The sequence below is a fragment of the Myotis myotis genome, unplaced genomic scaffold (genome assembly GCF_014108235.1).
Source record: "Myotis myotis isolate mMyoMyo1 unplaced genomic scaffold, mMyoMyo1.p scaffold_m19_p_9, whole genome shotgun sequence".
Classification (NCBI taxonomy): Eukaryota; Metazoa; Chordata; class Mammalia; order Chiroptera; family Vespertilionidae; genus Myotis; species Myotis myotis.
In genome coordinates, this window is record NW_023416401.1 from 650,080 (window position 1) to 669,546 (window position 19,467).

General features: G+C 59.0%; 1 protein-coding gene across 9 annotated transcripts in view; it reads left to right on the top strand.

The window, feature by feature from the left end:
- The window catches only part of OSBPL1A (oxysterol binding protein like 1A), a 107,040-nt gene that overhangs the window by 71,428 nt on the left and 16,145 nt on the right, over positions 1-19,467 (top strand). For all 9 annotated transcript variants that reach the window (XM_036321053.1, XM_036321055.1, XM_036321054.1 and 6 more), the window contains 2 exons: positions 457-613; positions 12,690-12,765. In XM_036321053.1, coding sequence (XP_036176946.1) covers positions 457-613; positions 12,690-12,765 — 233 coding nt within the window. The remainder of the gene's footprint in view (positions 1-456; positions 614-12,689; positions 12,766-19,467) is intronic.

Consider the following 19,467-nt stretch of genomic DNA (forward strand, 5'->3'; position numbering starts at 1 on the left):
GACGCTCTATCCACTGAGCCAAACCAGTCAGGGCAGAAATATTGTTTAAAGTATTTTGAATTACCTCTGCTGTTTTGTCTGTAGGATCAATGTCATTTATGCTTCTCACAGCTCAGCTACTCTAGCTTTTTCTTTATCGTGAATTTTAAAAATGGAATGCTTTTTTATAAGTTATGCTTAAGATGCTTTGAGAGGGAAGATAAAAGTAGAAATTTGGAAGGGAGCTGCTGAATTCGGTCTGTGGAAATCTCTCCTGGTGTATAAAACCTGTGTGATTGCGAGTCGGTATAAGCCGCTCTGGCGTGCGGGGCGCGGGCTCTGAGATCCCGGGAGGTGGTTCCGGGCGGTGGCAAAGGACAAGGGCTGCTTGGGTTTCACGGCGGATCCTCAGGGGAGGCGCTCGGGCTGTCACCGAAGCCCAGTTCCAGCTGCTGACATGAGCCTGCTCTGCCACAGATTCCGAGTCCGAGCGGTCCCTGAGCCGGCTGGAGGCGGTGACCTCGCGCTCCCGTGAAGAGGAAGGCCAGCGTCTGATCCCGGGAAAACACAGGATGTCGGAGGGCCAGGACTGCGGCGGGGGCGACGCGCTCTCCAACGGCATCAAGAAGCACAGGTAGGGACCTTGACTGTCACTCCATCTGCGTCTCCCGGCCTCCTCCCCGGCCGCGCTGGCCGAGCTGGGGCTGCGGCCTCAGAGAAACAGTGCGGTCCGTGTGTGCCCACGTAGAGGAGACGCCGTGCGGCCGGAGCCACAGCGGGCCTTTGCACCGGCTCAGGGGAACGTAAATCTTTCGTTGGCCGCAGAGCTGTGCGGACCTGCCGAGCCTGGCGCGGGCTCCGGCCCCGGCTCCGGCTCTGGCCCCGGCGCGTCCTGCATCTTTTATGACCGCCGCCGGCGCTATTTTGGTTTCCAGTCATTCGATCCCCGGGTTGGTCTTACTCAGAATGGATGAGGTATCGCCTGCCCGTTGATTCCATTTAGCTACATCTTCACAAAGACTTTTATTGAGAGCCGGGGTTGGCCGAGCACGTCCCCTTTACACTGCCTCAGAGCATGCGTGTCTTTTTATCCCCGGGACGATTTCGCCAGGAGACTGTCCGCAGTTAGCGAGACGTGACGGACACCGGAGTCTCCGGTTTCAGCCGCGTGTGCCCGCGGAGCACTGGGCACGGGGACATAGAGGAGCCGTCCGCACGTTCTGGGGGATGTGGGCTGTCCTCTAAAAGCACTCGGGTCAGAGGTTACGAGTGGCCAGTTTATACAAGATAGTTTTTGGTTTAATATTTGCGGAATGTGTCACTTTATCCCTGTTCCTGCGCCGTGATTCCGGCACAGTTGGTCTCAATTATTGTTCTACTGGAAAAAAATCCACGTATCACTCCTGATTCACGTGGATTTGCCCCTTGTTAACAAAATGTCTCACTTTGTACTTGTTTTGACAAGATCAGCGAGTTTTAGGTAACAAACTAGATACAAGCAGTTTCCTCCTGTTCAGGAGGAGGCCTTGCCTCGAAGCAGGTGACTGGTGGTGTCTATTTTTATTGATTTCAGAGAGGAAGGGAGAGGGAGAGAGAGACAGCAATGCTGAGAGAATCATCGCCTCCTGATCGCCCCCTGCTGGCCATCGAGCCTGCACTCAAACAGGGGACCTCTTAGTTCTGGGCCAACCCGCTGAGCCACACCAGCCGGCAGGAGTTTTTTTTCTGTGTCTTTGTTATGGGGTGGAGCCACAACATTAGTAACAAAGAAACAGAATTTCCGGAGGATGGGGCCCAGAAATCAGGATTTTAAAAAGATTCCCAGGTGATTCTAATGTGCAGCCAAGGTTGAGAACCACTGGTCTAAAATGTCATTTAATGGGAACATCTAGAACAGTGGTCGGCAAACTCATTAGTCAACAGAGCCAAATACCAACAGTACAACGGTTGAAATTTCTTTTGAGAGCCAAATTTTTTAAACTGAAACTATATAGGTAGGTCCATTGTTATTAACTTAATTAGGGCACTCCTAAGGCTTAGGAAGAGCCACACTCAAGGGGCCAAAGAGCCTCATGTGGCTCGTGAGCTGCAGTTAGCCGACCACGGATCTAGAAGGTCTACACGCGGCATGTGGTCGATCTGCCTGAGACGGTGTCCTCTCCTCTTCCCCATTTACCTGCGGATGGAGCCGGCCGTCCCGGGAATAACTCGATCTGGAGATGGCGTGTTGCAGCCCATGGCATCACGCACATAGGCACTCACCCTGAGCGTCTGATCACTGTGAGTCTGATGGCGCCAGCAGACCTAGGGTGGAATGGCGTGGCACAGACCACGTCAGAGGCGCACGCTGGCCCATTCCCGCCGTGCGGGCCCCCGCCCCCACTGGCTCTTCTTCATTTCACATCGAGATGGCTCTGGGCCCAGGCGCTGTCCGTCGAGATGGCTCTGGGTCCGGGCGCTGTCCGTCGAGATGGCTCTGGGTCCGGGCGCTGTCCGTCGAGATGGCTCTGGGTCCAGGCGCTGTCCATCGAGATGGCTCTGGGCCCGGGCGCTGTCCGTCGAGATGGCTCTGGGCCCGGGCGCTGTCCGTCTGGCCGTCCGTGGACACGGCGGCCCAGCAGCCTTGATCCTGGAGACTGAGCAGCCACTGCTGATGTCACGAGGGGCTGCAGATGGTCGCGTGGCCTCCTGTCGTTCCCGTCACAGCTGGAGCTCGTCTGTACAGAAGTTCCCTCCCTGTTCAGGAGCTGTTTCCTGCCGCCCTCCGTGTGGCGTGTGAGGACTGTGTCTGTGGTCAGCTTGTCCCGCCTGCGGCCGGATGGACGGAGGCCCTCCGTGTAGCCTTTGGGGTTCTTCTGACAACCCCACTTCTTGTCATTTCTTTAGGAATAATTTGCATATGGTAATCGAGTCGTCTGTCGCTGCCTTGTTTTCTGAGACAAACAGGCGTGTCCGCGCCTCTGTCCGGTTCCTGCCTGAGCCCGGAGTCGCTGTCCACAGAGCCTCGGTCTCGGGAGGAGCGTGCAGACACGACCGTCCGGGTGGCGGTGTCGTGCTCCTGGCGGCCCTGGTCTCAGTCCTTTTCCCGGGAGAGAAGTGGGCCCTGCCCCCACCTTTTTAAAGGAAAAACGCTTCATGGGTTTATGCCCATAGATTTCCATTGAAGTTTGGGGTAATAGGGTTCCCCCGTTTCCTTTATTCTAGTATATGTTTGAGTCCCCTCTCCACCACATTCCAGACCTCAAACAGTTGTAACTTCTTTGGAACTCAACTTGTTCCTCTGTAAAATGGGCACAGCATTGCTTGTTATGATCATCACATGAGATGATCTCTGCAAAGCGCTCACAGTGAGGGCAGCTCACTGGATGGCAGGCGCGTTAGGGAGACAGTGCGAAGCCCTGAGCAGAGGTGGGACTGTCTGTCTTCACGCACGGGGCCCGTCTTGGGGCCCGAGGTCTGCGTTGGCCTCTGGAAGTGCTGGCCTTTGACTAACCTGTTTCTCTTAGTAAATGTGAAGCAAGGAAGCGCGTCCCCAGTGAACGAATCGGTGGCTGGTTTCCATGCGGGTCAGTGGAACGTGGCTGTTTTTTATTGAAAGGACCAGGTTGGCTGCCTCTGAAGCGGCTGTGAACGTGCCTGTCGGAGTGTCAACAGGTGATGCTGGGCTGTGCTCGCCTCGGTCCGAGAGCCGCCGAGAGCCGCGCCCCACGTGGAGGGAGGGCGTCCCCTCCGGGCCCTCGGCTCCGCCTCCCCGGAGAATTCCAGCTCCATTCACGTTTGCTTTCCACACTCGCTCCTCGGAGCGCCCTGGCGACCGTCTGTCCGCGCTCGGGTCTGCTCCAGGCGGACGGACACAGGTCTCGGTGCCGGGCCGTGCCAGCGTGACCGCCCTCCGCGGCCTCCCCCTCCCCCTCCGCCGCCTCCCCCTCCCCCTCCCCCTCCGCCTTCCCCGTCGCAGTCCTCAGAGGCCGCGCCGCTTCCCGGGCCGTGGGGTTCGCCTGGACCCACGCCCGCTGGAGCTGTGCCCACGGAAACCGCCCGCAGGGAGCCTGCCACGGGCAGAGCCCGCCCACTGTGCGCTCTGCCGGTGGCTCCGGAGGCGCCGTCCTCGGTCAGGAGCCGCGGCACCGGCACCAGCCCGGGACGCGGCAGGGACACGGCTGGGCGTGACCGATGAGGCACAGGGGCCTCCGAGCAGGTCCCGCCCTTTCTGACCTCACGGGCCCGTCCGGCCGCTGCTCGACCGGTGTGTCTGTGTCTTTAAAACCGTCAGAAAAAATGCCGTCCATGCACAGCTCCGCCCAACACGTGATCACGTGACGGGCGTCACCCCTGCCTGCCGCTGAGTCCCGCGGACACGGCCCATAGCGAGGACTTAGACCTCGGGGCGAACTCCGTTTGCCACAGCGAGTGTTTTCTTTTTGTAAAACATTTTTATTGGTTTCAGAGCGGAAGGGAGAGGGGGAGAGAGAGAAGCATCCATGATGAGAGAGCATCATTGATTGGCTGCCTCCTGCACGCCCCACACTGGGGGTGGAGCCCACAACCCGGCACATGCCTTTGCTGGAATCGAACCCAGGACCCTTCAGTCCACAGGCCGATGCTCTGTCCACTGAGCCACACCGGCAGGGCCACAGTGAGTGTTCATTCTTCAGGCTGTTCCTGTTGGTGTGGCAGTGACTCCATGGACCACACATCCTGGTCCTCAGCCAGGAAGCACGTCACTGCATCTCACACGTGCAGGACACATACATGTAAAGAGCAGGAAACACATGTCAAGTGCAGGGCACACACATGTCAAGTGCAGGACACATGCATGACTAGCCAGGTGGATGCCAAGACATGGAGCTAAGCGGTGACGTGGCCGTGGAGAGGGGGGAGGGGCGCGAGGCTGTGGAGAGGGGGGAGGGGCTGTGGCTGTGGAGAGGGGGGAGGGGCGTGTGGCTGTGGAGGGGGGAGGGGCTGTGGCTGTGGAGAGGGGGGAGGGGCTGTGGCTGTGGAGGGGGGGGCTGTGGCTGTGGAGAGGGGGGAGGGGCTGTGGCTGTGGAGGGGGGGCTGTGGCTGTGGAGAGGGGGGAGGGGCGTGTGGCTGTGGAGGGGGGAGGGGCTGTGGCTGTGGAGAGGGGGGAGGGGCGTGTGGCTGTGGAGGGGGGAGGGGCTGTGGCTGTGGAGAGGGGGGAGGGGCTGTGGCTGTGGAGAGGGGGGAGGGGCGTGTGGCTGTGGAGGGGGGAGGGGCTGTGGCTGTGGAGAGGGGGGAGGGGCGTGTGGCTGTGGAGGGGGAGGGGCTGTGGCTGTGGAGAGGGGGGAGGGGCTGTGGCTGTGGAGAGGGGGGAGGGGCTGTGGCTGTGGAGGGGGGAGGGGCTGTGGCTGTGGAGAGGGGGGAGGGGCTGTGGCTGTGGAGGGGGAGGGGAGGGGCGCGAGGGCCGCCGCGCTGAGGAGGACGGCAGTGGTGTCTGGGGCCGCCCGCGGCTCTCAGCAGAGCAGGTCTCCGCGGGCAGCGAGTGGACGCTTCCACACGGGCCCCTCCCAGGCGGGTGTCCCGGGCCCGGCTCTGGTGTGAGCGCCTGGATGTGCTGAGGGCAGGGAGGTCCCGCGCGGTGCGGGCCAGGGCATCAGCCTGCGTGCTCTCCGGCTGGCGTCGCGCTGGGCCCCGGGATGCCGGTCTGAGGGAGGATGCCGGTCTGAGGGAGGATGCCGGTCTGAAGGAGGATGCCGGTCTGAGGGAGGATGCCGGTCTGAGGGAGGATGCCGGTCTGAGGGAGGATGCCGGTCTGAAGGAGGATGCCGGTCTGAGCGCGGGCTCTGCCCCTCCCGCCGCGCCCGCGGGGCTGCCACACACGGCCCACCAGGCGGCTGGCCGCGGTCCGGCCTCGAGGCTGTTCGCAGCGCTGATGGTGCGGCACCGGCCGCCGCTCGCCCGCATCGTGCGCTGGTGCGCAGGCAGCGCGGGCTCCTGGCTTTGGCTCTCGGAACGGAGCCGAGCCGGAGCCGGAGCCGTCGCCGCCAGAGTTACCGCCCTCCGTCCTGCGGGGCCGCTATGGGTCCGCGAACTGCCGCCCGCACAGAGCTCGGAGCAGCAGACGCACCGGACAGCGGCTCCCTGCGGTGCCGCGTGAGGCCCGGCCCGGCCTCTGATCCTGCCGTTCTGTGTGGGTTTCGTGCGACAGCGTACAGGGAAGGAACACGTGTCCGGCTCATGGCTCAGCCCCTTCTGCGGCGGCCAGTGCGGGGCTGGCAGGTCCCGTGGACGTGAGCTCGCCGGGCTGGATGAGTCTCCCCTCGTCCTGACCTGAGACGGGCAAGGCCTGCAGTTCAGCCGGTCGGGGCCACAGGTGTGTCCACGGAACCAGCTGCAGGACACGTTCTCCCCGGGACCCCACCCGCCAGCTGGCCGCGCAGGGTGTCCGAGGGGGTGGGTGACGGGCGTCGGCCTCCCTGGAGACGGCTCCTCGGGGCGACGCTCTCCTCAGTGCAGACCGGCTTGGGGGCCGCTCCTCCGGGGGGACGTCGGTCGCCCGGCCCCGGGAGCACAGCTGCGGTGAGGCCAGGAGCGCGGTCGGGCCTGATGAGCCGTCGGAGCTGCCGTCCTCTCCGCTCAGCAGCCGGGAGGAGCCCGAAGGGAACGCACACACACGTCAGGAACACGCTGGAGGCTGGTGGCGACAGGCGGAAGGACCCGGAAAGGCGCCTCCTCCCAGAACCGGGCCCTGGGTGGGAGGAAGGGGAAGCGGCTGGGACAGGCCACCACCAGCAGTTGCTGCTTCTCTGTTCTTTTGGGCTCTCGGTGCCCTGAGTAGTCCGGGCCCACCCTGGGCCGCTGGCCCTCACCTGCCCGCCCGTCACCCACAGCGCTGCTTCCTCAGGCTCTTCTCCGGAGAAGAACACGGCATTGAAGTTCTCAGAGTCAGCAGATGACCTTTTCCAGGTCAGTGTTATGGGAAAATCTGTACCAACAATAGCCTAGGTGGCCACGCCCTCAGGTGGTCACAAGATGGCCTCGTGCACAGCGGAGGTGGGGCCTGGCGGAGGAGGCGGGCGGCGGCAGGGGAGCGGTTAGGCGTCGATCAGGCTGGCAGGGGAGCGGTTAGGCGTCGATCAGGCTGGCAGGGCAGTGGTTAGGCGGCGATCAGGATGGCAGGGAAGCAGTTAGGTGTCGATCAGGCTGGCAGGCTGGCAGGGGAGCGGTTAGGCGTCGATCAGGCTGGCAGGGGAGCGGTTTAGGCGTCGATCAGGCTGGCAGGGGAGCGGTTAGGCGTCGATCAGGCTGGCAGGGGAGCGGTTAGGCGGCGATCAGGATGGCAGGGGAGCGGTTAGGTGTCGATCAGGCTGGCAGGGGAGCGGTTAGGCGTCGATCAGGCTGGCAGGGGAGCGGTTAGGCGTCATCAGGCTGGCAGGGGAGCGGTTAGGCGTCGATCTAGGCTGGCAGGGAGCGGTTAGGCGTCGATCAGGCTGGCAGGGGAGCGGTTAGGCGTCGATCAGGCTGGCAGGGCAGTGGTCAGTGGTTAGGCGGCGATCAGGATGGCAGGGAAGCAGTTAGGTGTCGATCAGGCTGGCAGGGGAGCGGTTAGGCGGCGATCAGGCAGGCAGGGGAGCGGTTAGGCGCGATCAGGCTGGCAGGGGCGGTTAGGCGTCGATCAGGCTGGCAGGGGAGCGGGGTTAGGCGTCGATCAGGCTGGCAGGGGAGCGGTTTAGGCGTTTGATCAGGCTGGCAGGGCAGTGGTTAGGCGGCGATCAGGATGGCAGGGAAGCAGTTAGGTGTCGATCAGGCTGGCAGGGGAGCGGTTAGGCGGCGATCAGGCTGGCAGGGGAGTGGTTAGGAGCCAGCAGTCCCGGATTGTGAGAGGGATGTCCGACTGCCAGTGGGATCGGGCCTAAACCGGCAGTTGGACATCCCCCGAGGGGTCCCAGGTTGGAGAGGGTGTCGGCCAGGCTGAGGGACCCCCCCTCCCCCCCACAAATTTCAGGCACCGGGCCTCTAGTTATCTTATATAAAAATGCCCTGTGGGAGCCTAGATCCTTAATGAGTAGAAAACCAACGGCAGTTCTCTCCCGGCACTCACAGCTGCGGTGAGTGCGGAGGCTCGGCAGTGAGTCTGTGACGGCGCCTGGAGGGCCCTCGGGAAGTGGGTGGAGGGCGAGCGGGGCTGCTGCTTCTCCACGTGCCCCTGTCCTCACAGGAGGGAGCAGGGAGAGAGGAGGAACTTCCAAAACGGACGTGCTTTCCACGCCACGTGAGACGTTTCCCCGTCGGGTGAGATTTCTGGCGTCACTTCCTGTTCAGCCTTTTTAACGTGCAGATTTGCAAACTGTATTCCTGATAAACTGTGGAAAGGTTGTTTCCAGTGAGACTATGCATCATTTGTGAAAATGAAACACGACCTTTTATTACTACAATAACTTCTTACAACATTGTTTTAAAACTCTAGTCTTCAATTTTGTGAATATAATTTAATAGTTACTTCTAATGGCTTCATAATTTGGAATACTGGTTCAATTTGAGTGTGTATGTAACAGCAGTAGTGCAGTTGAAATGGAAGATGATGAGATTCAAATACAAGCTGTGCATTGGGGTGCTATTAAAGTTGGGGCTTGGGGGAGGGAATTCTTTCTGAAAGTTGTGAAGAGAGGTGATAAATCTCTAATAACTGCAGGTGGACACACAAGCACAAAGCATGATGTGAACACGCGTGCACATTGCCATTCCAGTACTAGAGTTCTACAGAGTACTGAAGTCTGCTTCTCTGTGAAATCATTCTCTTAGATTGTTAGTTCATTCTTTTGATCAGAGGTTAAAATTAGGTCTCCCCCAAATATGCAAATTAGTATCTTGCTACTTAAAATTATGATCTTTTCAGAATATGTAATAACATGAGCAAATGTTTAATTGTGAAGTGCAATTGAAAGTGTGTGTTAAGGAGTTTGATTTGGAAAATTTTAAAAGAGATTTAGAGACAGAAGATTTGATTATTTGTGTTTTCGTATCATACTTGCCACTTACCCATATCCCCCCCCCCCGCCCCCATTTAAACTTAAATGGACGTTAGATGAAACCGTTTATGTTGAAGTGTTGAGCCTGCTGCGTGCAGAGCACTGTGCCCGGTGCGGGGTGCAGTGAACAGACAGTCCCTGACCTCGGGGAGTTAAGCCGCAGGTGCCTGTGCGCTTAGCCGGGTTGGGGGAGGGGGGCAGAGGCAGGGAAAGGGCTGTGAGGCTCCTGTCCGCCCGCCTTACTCCTGAGCGCTGGCGTTGCCTTCACAGTCCCTTTGCTGACAGGCAGCACCTCTGAGTCAGAGCGGTCAGCCATCCAGAAGGGATTTGGGATAGGAGTGCCCGCAGGTCAGTTTCAACACCATTTAATAACGCCAGTGGAATGTTTGAAGCACAAGAAAATTAATTTGGGGTTTTCTCTTCCATCATTTCAATTAAATGAAAAATGTGCCTGGCTGGTGTGGCTCAGTGGTTGAGCGTCGACCTATGAACCAGGAGGTCACGGTTCGATTCCCGGTCAGGGCACAGGCCCAGGTTGCAGGCTCCATCCCCAGTGTGGGGCGTGCAGGAGGCAGCCGATCCATGATTCTCTCTCATCATTGAAGTTTCTCTCTCTCTCTCCCTCCCTCTCCCTTCCTCCCTGAAATCAATAAAAACATATAAATTTATTTTTCAATGTTATCTGGACCAAACTGTTCTGGCACTTTCTCCCAGGTCATGAGACATTGAAACGAAGAATACTAAGGCAGTGGTTCTCAGCCTTCTGGCCCTTTAAATACAGTTCCTCATGTTGTGGTGACCCCCAACCATAAAATTATGTTCGTTGCTACTTCATCACTGTCATGTTGCTACTGTGATGAATCGTCATGTAAATATCTGCTAGGCAGGATGGTCTGAGGCGACCCCTGTGAAAGGGTCATTGACCGCCAAAGGGGTCGCGGCCCACAGGTGGAGAACCGCTGATACTAAGAGCTGTTAAACGACAAGACAGAAAGGGCTTTCCCGTGTGTCTCCACCGCCATCTGATGAGACCCCTGGGCTCCTAGCTGGAGGTCTGGGCCAGGGTCCGAGTGGGAAAAGCCGCTGGGCCTCGCCCGGGCCTGACTGGGCGGCGCTGCAGCAGGGGCAGGGGCAGGGGTCCCCCAGGTGGATGGAGGAGCTGCGGCTCAGGGCCCCCCAGGACGAGCCTCACGAAGCGCCTGCCCCCATAGCACCTCCCAAACCTGCACTGGCAGGGTGTCCTTTTCAGAGGAAGCGTGGGCGGGGCAGCCTCACAGGTGAGCTGGGCTCAGTTGGGGTCTGTCTCCAGCTCTGTGGGCCGGGAGCCTGGGGGGCCGCACGGAGCCCTGTCACACGGGAGGACAGCGGTGACGGGCTTTGGCTGAAACCCAGCGATTGTGTGGTCCAGGGACGGCCCGGTGCCATCTGTCTGGTGGAAACGGAGCCAGGACAGCACTCGGCCCCTGGTACGGCGTGCTTCTCTGGGAGAGAAAGGGCGCATAGAGCAGGAGAAAGGCCCTCGGAGCCATCCGGCGGAGAGCGCGCCCCGTTTCCCCGAGTGTGGTCGCCGCTCTGCCGTCTCGTTCTGAGGGCCGCCTCCCGCAGCAGGAGAGGCGGCAAGAGATGGAAACGGATCCTTCTCCGTTTAAATAATTTAAAAAATTTAAATCTGTTACCGAATTTAAAACCATGTATTCCCTCTGCCTCTTTAAATGAATACTGCGGAAGATTGAGCATTTTCTGGATGATTAGGTTACGGACTGTTTTGTCTCAGGGACTTTACTGATTTATTTTGGCAGGGCATTTTGTTAAAATTCTTTTCCTTTTTATTGAACTCATGGGGGTGACTCTGTTAGCAAAATGATACAGGTTTCAGGTGCGCAATCCATAGCACGTCGTCGGCGTGTTCACCCCATCAAGTCTCCGTCCATCACCATCGTCCCCCTGTCCCCCTGCACCCCTCTCACCTCCCGCACCTCTTCCCCGGCATCACCACTGTCGTCCTGCCCTTGAGCTCTCTCTCTTTTTTTGCTCAATCCTCCCCCCCCCCCCCCCCCGCCCCCCTCCCCCCCCCCCCCCCCCCCCCGCAGCTGTCAGCCTGCTCTCGTCCATGAGCCTGTCTCTGTTTTGCTTGTTAGTTCATTGTGTTCATTAGATCCCACATATGAGTGGGATCATGTGGTGCTTGGCCTTCTCTGCCTGGCTTATACATTTTACTTCATTATTATTCATTTATTTTTAAATATATTTTTATTGATTTTAGAGAGGAAGGGAGAGAGAGAGAAGCATCAATGATGAGAGGGAATCATGGATCTGCTGCCTCTTGCACACCACCCACTGGGGATCGAGCCCGCAAGCTGGGCCTGTGCCCTTGATGGGAATCGAACCCGGGACCCTTCAGTTCACAGGCCGACGCTCTATCCACTGAGCCACACCAGCCAGGGTCTCTTCTGCTTTCTTGCTTCCATACTGTTTCTTTTTTCTCTTTCCCGCCCGCTTTTGCCTTCCTTCAGAAGAGCAGCGTATACCTTTACCGCAAGCCTTTGTCGTTCCGTCTTCACACCTGTTCGGGCTCACGCCCCTCGGCCTCCCCACGCTCCTGACTGACGCCCACAGACGAGATGGAAGTGTCCTTGGTGGGCGGCTCCCAAACCGCACTGCACGGCAGGTGGCAGGTGGCAGGGCTCAAGCCCAGGCGCACAGGCTTGGGCCTGGAAAATGTGGCTGTAGCGGGCGGACCTGCCACGGGAGCAGTGCCTGTCCCTGAAAAAGGAAAAGCCGTCGGGAGAACTTCACATGGAGGCTTTACCGCGTTATTTATTGAAAACCTTAAAATGTGACTCAAATTCATTCGGTTCATTTATAGACGTTGTTTAGGAGGTAATTTTTGTTGCATATATTCGTGATGGGGGTGGATTTCAGATGGCGGCCGGGCCAGCAGCCCTGGCCTGGCCTGAGGTCGTGGAAAAGGATGCGCTGTTATCCCGGAGTCTCAGGGCCTGGTCCAGCGCCCTCGCTCCCCACGTGGTGCTGCCCTGTGGGCAGGGAGGGCGGGTGGCTCCCTTGGGCTGGGGCCTCCTGAGGCTGAGCTCAGGGCTGCAGCTCAGGCCCCGCCCCCTGCCTCCGGGGAGGGCCGGGAGCCGCCCTTTGCAGACTGACTCTGAGGGTCCCATGCGTCTGCAGTTGCTAAGTGCTACTCACTGTTGGCGTCTGTGGGGACCCCGCATGCACATGGTGCAGGGCCTGACTTTCACTTGGTTTTATCGTTTGTTTCATTTCTTACAACCACTAAACGAGGCTCTTGGATGGCTTAGTTCCAGGATTTACAACCTGGAGCACAATCGCTTATTTAAGTCTCAGGAGATGGTGAGGGCACGGCACCCCCTGGGGGGGCCCGAGCAGCGGACCCCACGGAGATCCCAGGCATCACAAGGGAAGCTCGGGGCGCTGGTCCGTGGGGACCCCTGGGGTCGGAGGGCAGGGAGCAGGGCTCTGCCCAGACCCCCCTGCTTCCCCGTCTGCGACCCACTTTGTTGTTCTTTTTAAAAACTTACCTTTATCGTTGAAAGCATCACAGATGCCCCCTTTCCCATTGGCCCCCCTGCCCCCCGCCCCCCGCCCCCCACACTGTGCGGTGCGCTGCCTGTGGCTCTCAGAGGGGCAGCACCTTTCCTTCCTGCGTCAAAGCATCACAGCTGAGTCTTGGTTTCTTTTCCTTTTCAGGACGAGCTTGCCGTCCCCCATGTTCTCCAGGAACGACTTCAGCATTTGGAGCATCCTGCGCAAGTGCATCGGGATGGTGAGCGCGTGGGGGGGGGGGTAGGGGAGGGAGGATGGTGAGCGCGTGGGGGGGGTAGGGGAGGGGGGATGGTGAGTGCGTGGGGGGGGGGGGAGGGGGGATGGTGAGTGCGTGGGGGGAGGGGAGGGGGGATGGTGAGTGTGGGGGGGGAGGGGAGGGGGGATGGTGAGTGCGTGGGGAGGGGGAGGGGGAGGGGTGGGGTGGGGATGGTGAGCGCGTGGGGGGGGAGGGGAGGGGGGATGGTGAGTGCGTGGGGAGGGGGAGGGGGTGGGGAGGGGGTGGCCTGTCCTCCAGCAGGCTGCAGAGAGCCTCGTTCGTGCTTCCTGCGGAAGAGAGTCCTGGGGGCGGGGAAACGGGGGGGGGGGAGGGGGGGACGCACAGCCTGGCGATGGAACCTCCCAGAACCCAGAGGACAGGCTGGCAGGCTTCCTGTTGAGCGTGGCCTCTCTGTGCAGTCGCTGTGGCTCTGCTGTGCCTTCTCGTGGGAGCAGGGACGGAGGTGACGCTCCACTTAGACTCCCCAGTTGCCCAGAACCCTCCTGGAGAGGGCAGACCCCACGGAGCGCGTCACTGCACGCACACGCCTGGCACAGAGCAGCTCCGCTCGCTGCGGGGACGCGTGTGAACTCGCTGTCTGCAGGCTGGCCATGCAGGTGGCCCAGTGCCGGGCGGCAGCAGCCGGGGGTTATGATATCTCCGTCTGTAGAACAGCGTCCCCAGTCCGTCACTCGGGCTGCAGTTCTGGGTCAAGTTCTCTCTGTGCTTCTCGTGTGACCTTTGACCCACGAGAACGGTGAAAATGTCAAACCTGCGTGTGCTGAGCCGTAGGCCTGTGTGCGGTTCCGTGTACGGCTGGGACGCTCGGTGTCCCTGCGCTGGGAAGTGTCCTCCAGAACTCTCCATTGTGTCCTTGCGACCCTTTCCCCGAGGCTGCGCCCACCTCGGCCTTTCCTGCTGCCCCTGCTCTCTGCCTGGGGGCTGCCCTGACGTCCTGCATGTGGGTCCCGGGGCTGGTCCAGGGGCTTGTCTCAGGGCTGGTCCAGGGGCTGGTCTCAGGGCTGATCCAGGGGGCTGGTCTCAGGGCTGATCCAGGGGGCTTGTCTCAGGGCTGGTCCTGGGGGTTGGTCCCAGGGCTGGTCTCAGGGCTGGTCCAGGGGTGCCGAGGTCCAACCCCAGCGGGTCCAGGGGTCCCCAAAGGTGTGGACGGAGTCGGCGAAGAAGGAATGACACGGAGACAGCGTTCAGTTGATCAGCAGCCTAGCCAGGATCTCCAGCCAGGATCTCCAGCCAAGTTCTGGTCTGGATCTCCAGAGAGGTTCTGGTTAGGATCTCCAGCGAAGTTCTGCCTGGGATCTCCAGCCAGGTTCTGTGTCCATGTTCTCTTGCTAGGTTCTCCAGCCAGGTTCAGTTACCAGGTTCTAATCAGGTTCTCTTGCCAATTTCTGTAGTCAGGTTCAGTGCAGGATCTTTTGCCATGTTCTCTTGCTAGGTTCTGTCTCTAGGTTCTGAGGCAAGTTTCTGTCCAGGATCTTTTGCCATGTTCTCTCCAGCGAAGTTCTTCTGTCTCTAGAGAATGTTCTGTGTAGGTTCTGTGCCTAGGTTCTGTCTCTCAGTTCTGTGTTCTAAGTTCTGAGTCTTGCTGTCTTGTTACATCTGTATTTATACCAGTTGATTCAATCCTATCAATCTCTATTACAAAGGTTAGGGCGTTTCTTATCTCCATTCCAGGGAGTAAAGATTATGTAGCTTAAGCATGATTGTTCGTAGTTAAAGTGATTAATTACCCGCCTGGCACTTAGTTAAGAGGTTTTATTCCCTCCCTAACTTCAGGGGAAAATCCCTACCTGGGGAAACAACCTTTCTCAGAGACCTTGGTTAAAACACATAGTGCCAAGAAGGCGAGCAAACATATTAAGAACAGTATGCCATATATGCCAGGTCCCTTGAAACAGCAAGCATGGACCGGCTCCCGGCAAATTCCCCCTTTTTTATTTTTTAAAAGCAGGCATTAAAAAGAAAACCCCGAAATGCTCTCTTGTATCCATTTTAAGAGTAGGATTGGCGCTTTCCGCTATTACCTGAGTCCTGATCTATCACCCCAGGGAGAGCTTGCCAATCCTGCACTTTCCCGGGGTGGAAAGGCTGCAGTGGGGTTAAGGATAAGGCTCCTTGGGCCTACCTTCTCCCATGCCTTTACATTTACCTTTCCGGCACCTTTCCTTCCTCAGAAAAGCATGGACATACTTCTTGTATAAAACATTCCATCTGACTGGGCGTAACCTTAACTCCTGTGCTAGCAAGCATATGTGTTAAAAGATCAATACGGGGTCTTTTTTTTTTTAGACACAGTATGGCACATCTTCTTAATCTAAAGATCAATACAGAGTCTTCTTTCTTTGGACTCAGTATGGCACATCTTCTCAATCTAAGTTCTGTACTATCCACCTTCTTACCCTACTTATCCTCTATAGGGGGGTCTGCAGTACCCTGGTGGAGTCCTATCCGTCCCGAGTGTGGGGTTCTCAATGGGGGGAGGGGGGCTTACCTAGGGGAATCCTGTTCCAGGGGTTCCCAAAGGTGTGGACGGAGTCGGCGAAGACTATCCACCCTCTTCCTATGGTGGAGTCCTATCCGTCCCGAGAGTGGGGCTTACCTAGGGGTCCCTGTTCGGGCGCCAGATGCCGGGGTCCAACCCCAGCAGGTCCAGGGGTCCCCAAAGGTGTGGATGGAGTCGGCGAAGAAGGAAGGACACAGAGACAGTGTTCAGTTGATCAGCAGCCTAGCCAGGATCTCCAGCCAGGATCTCCAGCCAAGTTCTGGTCTGGATCTCCAGAGAGGTTCTGCTTAGGATCTCCTGCCAGGGTCTGTGTCCATGTTCTCTTGCTAGGTTCTCCAGCCAGGTTCAGTCCAGGTTCTCCAGGATCTCCAGCCAAGTTCAGTCACCAGGTTCTAGTCAGGTTCTCTTGCCAATTTCTGTAGTCAGGTTCAGTCCAGGATCTTTTGCCATGTTCTCTTGCTAGGTTCTGTCTCTAGGTTCTGATTGTTCGTAGTTAAAGTGATTAATTGCCCACCTGGCACTAGTTAAGAGGTTTTATTCCCTCCCTAACTTCAGGGGAAAATCCCCACCTGGGGAAACAACCTTTCTCAGAGACCTTGGTTAAAACACATAGTGCCAAGAAGGTGAGCAAACATATTAAGAACAGTATGCCATATATGCCAGGTCCCTTGAAACAGCAAGCATGGACCGGCTCCCGGCACAGGGGCTGGTCTCAGGCTGGTCTCAGGGCTGGTCCAGGGCTGGTCTCAGGTCTGGTCCCAGGGGATGGTCTCAGGGCTGGTCTCAGGGGCTGGTCCCAGGGCTGGTCCAGGTCTGGTCTCAGGGCTGGTCCCAGGGGCTGGTCCCAGGGGCTGGTCTCAGGGCTGGTCTCAGGGCTGGTCTCAGGGCTGGTCCCAGGGGCTGGTCTCAGGGCTGGTCCCAGGGGCTGGTCTCAGGGCTGGTCCAGGGGCTGGTCTCAGGGTTGGTCTCAGGGCTGGTCCCAGGGGCTGGTCTCAGGGCTGGTCTCAGGGCTGGTCCCAGGGGCTGGTTTCAGGGCTGGTCCAGGGGCTGGTCTCAGAGCTGGTCCAGGGGCTGGTCTCAGGGCTGGTCCCAGGGGCTGGTCTCAGGGCTGGTCCAGGGGCTGGTCTCAGGGCTGGTCTCAGGGCTGGTCCAGGGGCTGGTCTCAGGGCTGGTCCAGGGGCTGGTCTCAGGGCTGGTTCAGGGCTGGTCCAGGGGCTGGTCTCAGGGCTGGTCTCAGGGCTGGTCCCAGGGGCTGGTCTCAGGGCTGGTCCAGGGGCTGGTCTCAGGGCTGGTCTCAGGGCTGGTCCAGGGCTGGTCTCAGGGCTGGTCCCAGGGCTGGTCTCAGGGCTGGTCCCAGGGCTGGTCCCAGGGGCTGGTCCCAGGGGCTGGTCTCAGGGCTGGTCTCAGGGCTGGTCCAGGGCTGGTCTCAGGGCTGGTCTCAGGGCTGGTCTCAGGACTGACCCAGGGCTGGTCCCAGGGCTGGTCTCAGGGTTGGTCCCAGGGCTGGTCTCAGGGGCTGGTCCCAGGGGCTGGTCCCAGGGGCTGGTCTCAGGGGCTGGTCCCAGGGGCTGGTCTCAGGGCTGGTCTCAGGGGCTGGCACTTTAAACGGGTGTTTTCTGGTCCTGCTGCCTGGAGGGTCACCCAGCTACACTCGGCTGCTGGGGCCCGGCCACTCTCCTGCGAGACCCGCGTGGCCCCTGACGTGGTGCCTTAGGGGGTAATTGGCACCGAGGAGGCGCATGGAGGGGTGGGTGGGTCGTTCGTGTAAACTGTCTGGGAGGGTGTCTTCACAGAGAGCTCAGTCTTCGCTCCAACACCCGAGACGTGGGGACCAGCGCTCACCCCGTCTCCGTCTGTGAAGACGCGTCAGACACACCTCGTGTTTGTCGTTAAACGAGATGTTCATGATTCAGTTCAGCCTCTTGGGAAGTGACATTTTCAGGACAAAATTAATATCCATCTCTATGCCTCAGAGTCAGTGTTTCCAAAACCTTGGTAAGCGCACTGTGACCAGGACCCGCACTGATATGCGTGCGTCCGTGAAAGCCAGCGTCCCTGCAGGCGACGATTTCTGTGAGTAAGTGAGCAGGAGCCCAGTGCATCCAGTCGGCTGACAGCCTGCGAGCGCACGGACCCCCGTGGCTGGAGTCCGTCTCGGCTGTGCGGGCAGCAGCACCTCTGCAAACCCCCCACGTGGCTGCATGGCTCTGGCCCTGGGGACGGGCTGCTGGCGCCTCCCGCCATCCGTTCCTCCCGGGTCCGTGAGGGGTGGTGTCAGGAGTTGGTTCACACGAGTGGCCAGCAGTGTGTTAGTGACTGTCCAAGGCCAGCATCTGTCTCCAGGAGCCTGCCTAGCCATTGCCACTCTGTATTCGCCACAGAATGTTGTCCTCGCTGACCTTCCTTCTTGGAAGGTCGTTTACCGATGACCTTATTGTACTGTCACGAAAGCACATATAAAAGTTAACGTTCCGATGGCTATCGGTGACCGCAGGACTTTAAGTGCTAAAGTGTCTTTGCATCGAGTATGTTAGTATATGATCAAATCACAAACATGACAGTGTGTGAAAATACTAACATAACAGGTGCAATGTCATTTGTAAAATGGACTTTTCAGTTGGGTTTAGGTATCTGAGAATGAATACCACCTATTGCTAATGAGCCGGGACCTTCAGTATCAATGATGTTCTGATTGAACAGGCTGAGGGGTTAACACATTTGCTCGTATTAGTAGCACAGATGGGAGGAGGCGTTCTGTGTTTTTGCCTGGAAATATCATTCAGTTCTTTGACTTTTTCCCCACGATATGCGAGTCGGAGAATAATTATGAGCAGAGGTGGTTTTTGGACCCAGAAGCTGACAGCTTAACCAGGACTCCCCTCAGGTTGGGGACAACAAGCATTTGGGAAACTGAACCTGCAGGAGGTCTTGTGGCCTCCAGGCCATAGGCTCTCGGGTTGCTAGGAAACGAAGGGAAGCTTGGCCAGGACTCCAGCCCTGGTTCCTGAGCTGCGTCCCTCCCTCTGCGGACCTCCAGGCTGAGGAGGTGGAGGAAATGGGAATTTTTTCACCAAAACACACCTTTGCCAATAGAGTATTTTTGGTGAAATGCTTTTATCTCTGCCCGGGAGCCTGCTGGGCTGTTGGCGCCCAAGTGAGTGGTCGTGGAGACTGTCAGCCATGTGCCCAGCCGTGCATCCCTATCCGTTTGTCCCTGTTCCCGCATCCCCAGTCGGTGGCCAGGTGCCTCCAGCCAGAGGGACACAGCGACCAGGGGAAGGAGGGGAAGGGAACACCTTGTCTGCCCCTCCCTGGGTTTGCCTCAGGCTGCAACCAGGGGCCCACGTGAGGTCACACACAAGCGCCCCCCTTTCCCACTCCATCGCCCTTCCTTCCTGGGGTGCATCTTCCACACCTGCCCCTGCCCTGGGCTGCCTGGGGGTGCGGGGCAGTGGGCTCACCCGGGCTACCTGGGGGTGCGGGGCAGCGGGGTCACCCGGGCTGCCTGGGGGTGCGGGGCAGCGGGGTTACCTGCATGAAGGTGGAGGGCCGGGATGTCTGGGATCCGGCCTCAGACAGTCAGTGGTGCCCAGAGGGCAGGGACCCCGGGCGGAGGGAGGAGGTGACGGACACGCTGTGAAGAGGGAGCCGCTGAGGAGCACAGTCTGGGAGACCTCGGACCTCGAGGCCTTTGGATGCGAGAGTGACCTCACGTCCCCGGGAGCAGTGGGAGGTGGGGTGTTGGGGGAGGACTCCCCAGCTTCCTCCGCCCGGAGGCACATCTGGGAGCAGCCCCGGCTGCTGAGGTCTGCGAGGAGCCCCCTTGCTCGGGGCCAGTCCGGCGAGGACCTGCCGGTGGTGGCCGAGCAGCGACTCAGCCCACGGCCTGAGCTGAGCTCCTGTCTGGAGCCCAGACCTTCAGCGTTTGCGCCTTCGGGCATCTCGATGCTGGACTTTACATATAATCTATTCTCCCTGTTGGTCAGGGCCACACCAGAGAGGGGCCCGCCTTTGTGTTGCTTATGTTGGTGCTCAGGTGATGAAGCAGCACTCTCTCTCTCTCTCTTCTCTCTCTCCCTCTCCCTTTCTCCTCTCTCTCTCTCTCCCCCCTTCTCTCTCTCCCCCCTCCCTCTCCCTCTCTCTCT